General features: G+C 39.7%; 1 protein-coding gene across 1 annotated transcript; it reads right to left on the reverse strand.

The window, feature by feature from the left end:
• Window positions 1-363: 363 nt before the first annotated feature.
• Window positions 364-1,219, reverse strand: LOC136223273 (uncharacterized). The gene has a single exon (XM_066011199.1). It carries the CDS (start codon window positions 993-995, stop codon window positions 639-641), a length of 357 nt encoding a protein of 118 aa, XP_065867271.1. The 5' UTR covers window positions 996-1,219; the 3' UTR covers window positions 364-638.
• Window positions 1,220-1,846: the final 627 nt, after the last annotated feature.

Genomic DNA, 1,846 nt, shown 5'->3' on the forward strand with positions numbered 1-1,846 from the left:
TTTAATACCGGTTAAACCTCGGTTGGATCCCGGTTAAACCTCAAACCCTTAATCCTTTATCTTTTCCGGTTTTTTGACCGGTCCGGTTTTGACAACCATGCTCATAATCCTCTTCTTTTGAAATTCGCTTAATTTCCAATTTTCTTCCCCTTAGTGTCTCAAAAGCCACGAGCTTCCTTGTTAGGGCTAAATATTTCTTTGTTATTGAGTTGATTGGCCGCCAATTTCGAATTGTTTTCCAAGATTGCTCTATCCAGTTTTATAATTTTTAGGGTTCTGATTCCCTGAAGCACAACTTCAATATTATCTAAGTGCATTTATCAAAGCCTATTATCAATTGTTGATCATTATGTAAATATGACATTCTTCAAACAAAATCTAACTACATTTATCAAATTTTGGGAACAAAGAAAAGGTCACACACATAATCTCCAATTCCGACAAACTTGATAAACTAAAGCATAGGGAATCTGATTCAACGTTCAACATCAAGGGTGCACATTAAAAATAGTGTTCTCAACCCCAAATTAACAACGCCCAAATTTAAAAGCGAAACTTATACAGACACTACAAACACCGGACTTCTCGACAAATTTTGCCCCAAACATTGGGGACTCACCGCAACCATCCTCGCCGATTTACTTCTCCGACAAGTCGGAAGCCAGCCGGGATGCGATTGCTGAATGGTACATTATATCGTGAAAGGAACTGCTCTCCGCAGTCTTCTTTCGGAGTTGCTTCGCTTTCTCCTCCGTGAAACCACCCAATGAGAACTTAGATCTAGGTCGATCTACCTGCGGTTCAGAATTTGGAGACTCCGATTGCGGATTCGATCTAGCGTCGGTGGTAACGTAGTCGGGATCGGAGGACCAGCCGAAGAGCGGAGCCCACCAGGTGGTAGATTGCGTTTTCGCACGATTCTGATAAGATTTCCTGGAGGATTCGGAAGATGCTCGGATTGTAGAGACGACGGAGCAGTTGAATATAGACGCCATCAAGAGAGAGGATACAAGTTGGAAGAGGAAGAAGAGGCTGCACGCAGAAATATACGGGTGGAGATGATATTTTGGATAAAATCTGAAGTTTCGGGGTTTGTTCTCCTACGGTTCAATACAGATGCGCTTGGCCTAAAATGTAGCAGTGATATGTTGTACATAGGAATAAATATGAGACTCTAGATTCTGAAAAGGGTAATTTGGGAGTAAAGGTACAAATGTGGAATGAAAAACGGAGAAGAAAAAGGAAAAGCTAGAAGTGGATAAGGGTGAAGACGTGGATGTGTTGAGGAGAGAGACGGTAGGGTCAATTTGGGGCCTTTTGAGTTCACTTTTAGGTGACTTTTTATTTTGGGTAGTTGGATGAATGGACACGAGGATTTGGCGTCCTTGTGAAATTAGATATTTACATGTGGACTGTGGAATTGTCCATTTTAACCCTTAGCCTCTGTTTGGGAAACTGGATTTTAGGAGGTATGGGTTGGGTATGATGGATAGAAGATAAGAAGAGTATGTGGATATTTATTCGTGGAGTGTTTGATTTTAATTGGCAAAAATCCTGAAGTCTCTGATCTTTCATTGTTTAGTGTATTAAACCCTTCGTCTTTTATTTAGACACATTGAATCCTTGATTTTTCATTGTTTGGTGCATTAAGCACTCGATCTTTCATTTACATACATTGAGCCCTTGATCTTTCATATATAGGTGTATTAGGCTCTTTCATAAATCAATTCATATATAAGTATATTAAGGACATGTTTGGTTAGGTTTATATAACCGCATCGTTTACCATTTTCTCTAGACACTGCAATATTTTGAAGCTTTTCACGAAAAGCTCTTTTTTAGAGTT

Source organism: Euphorbia lathyris, chromosome 3, assembly GCF_963576675.1.
Source record: "Euphorbia lathyris chromosome 3, ddEupLath1.1, whole genome shotgun sequence".
Classification (NCBI taxonomy): domain Eukaryota; kingdom Viridiplantae; phylum Streptophyta; class Magnoliopsida; order Malpighiales; family Euphorbiaceae; genus Euphorbia; species Euphorbia lathyris.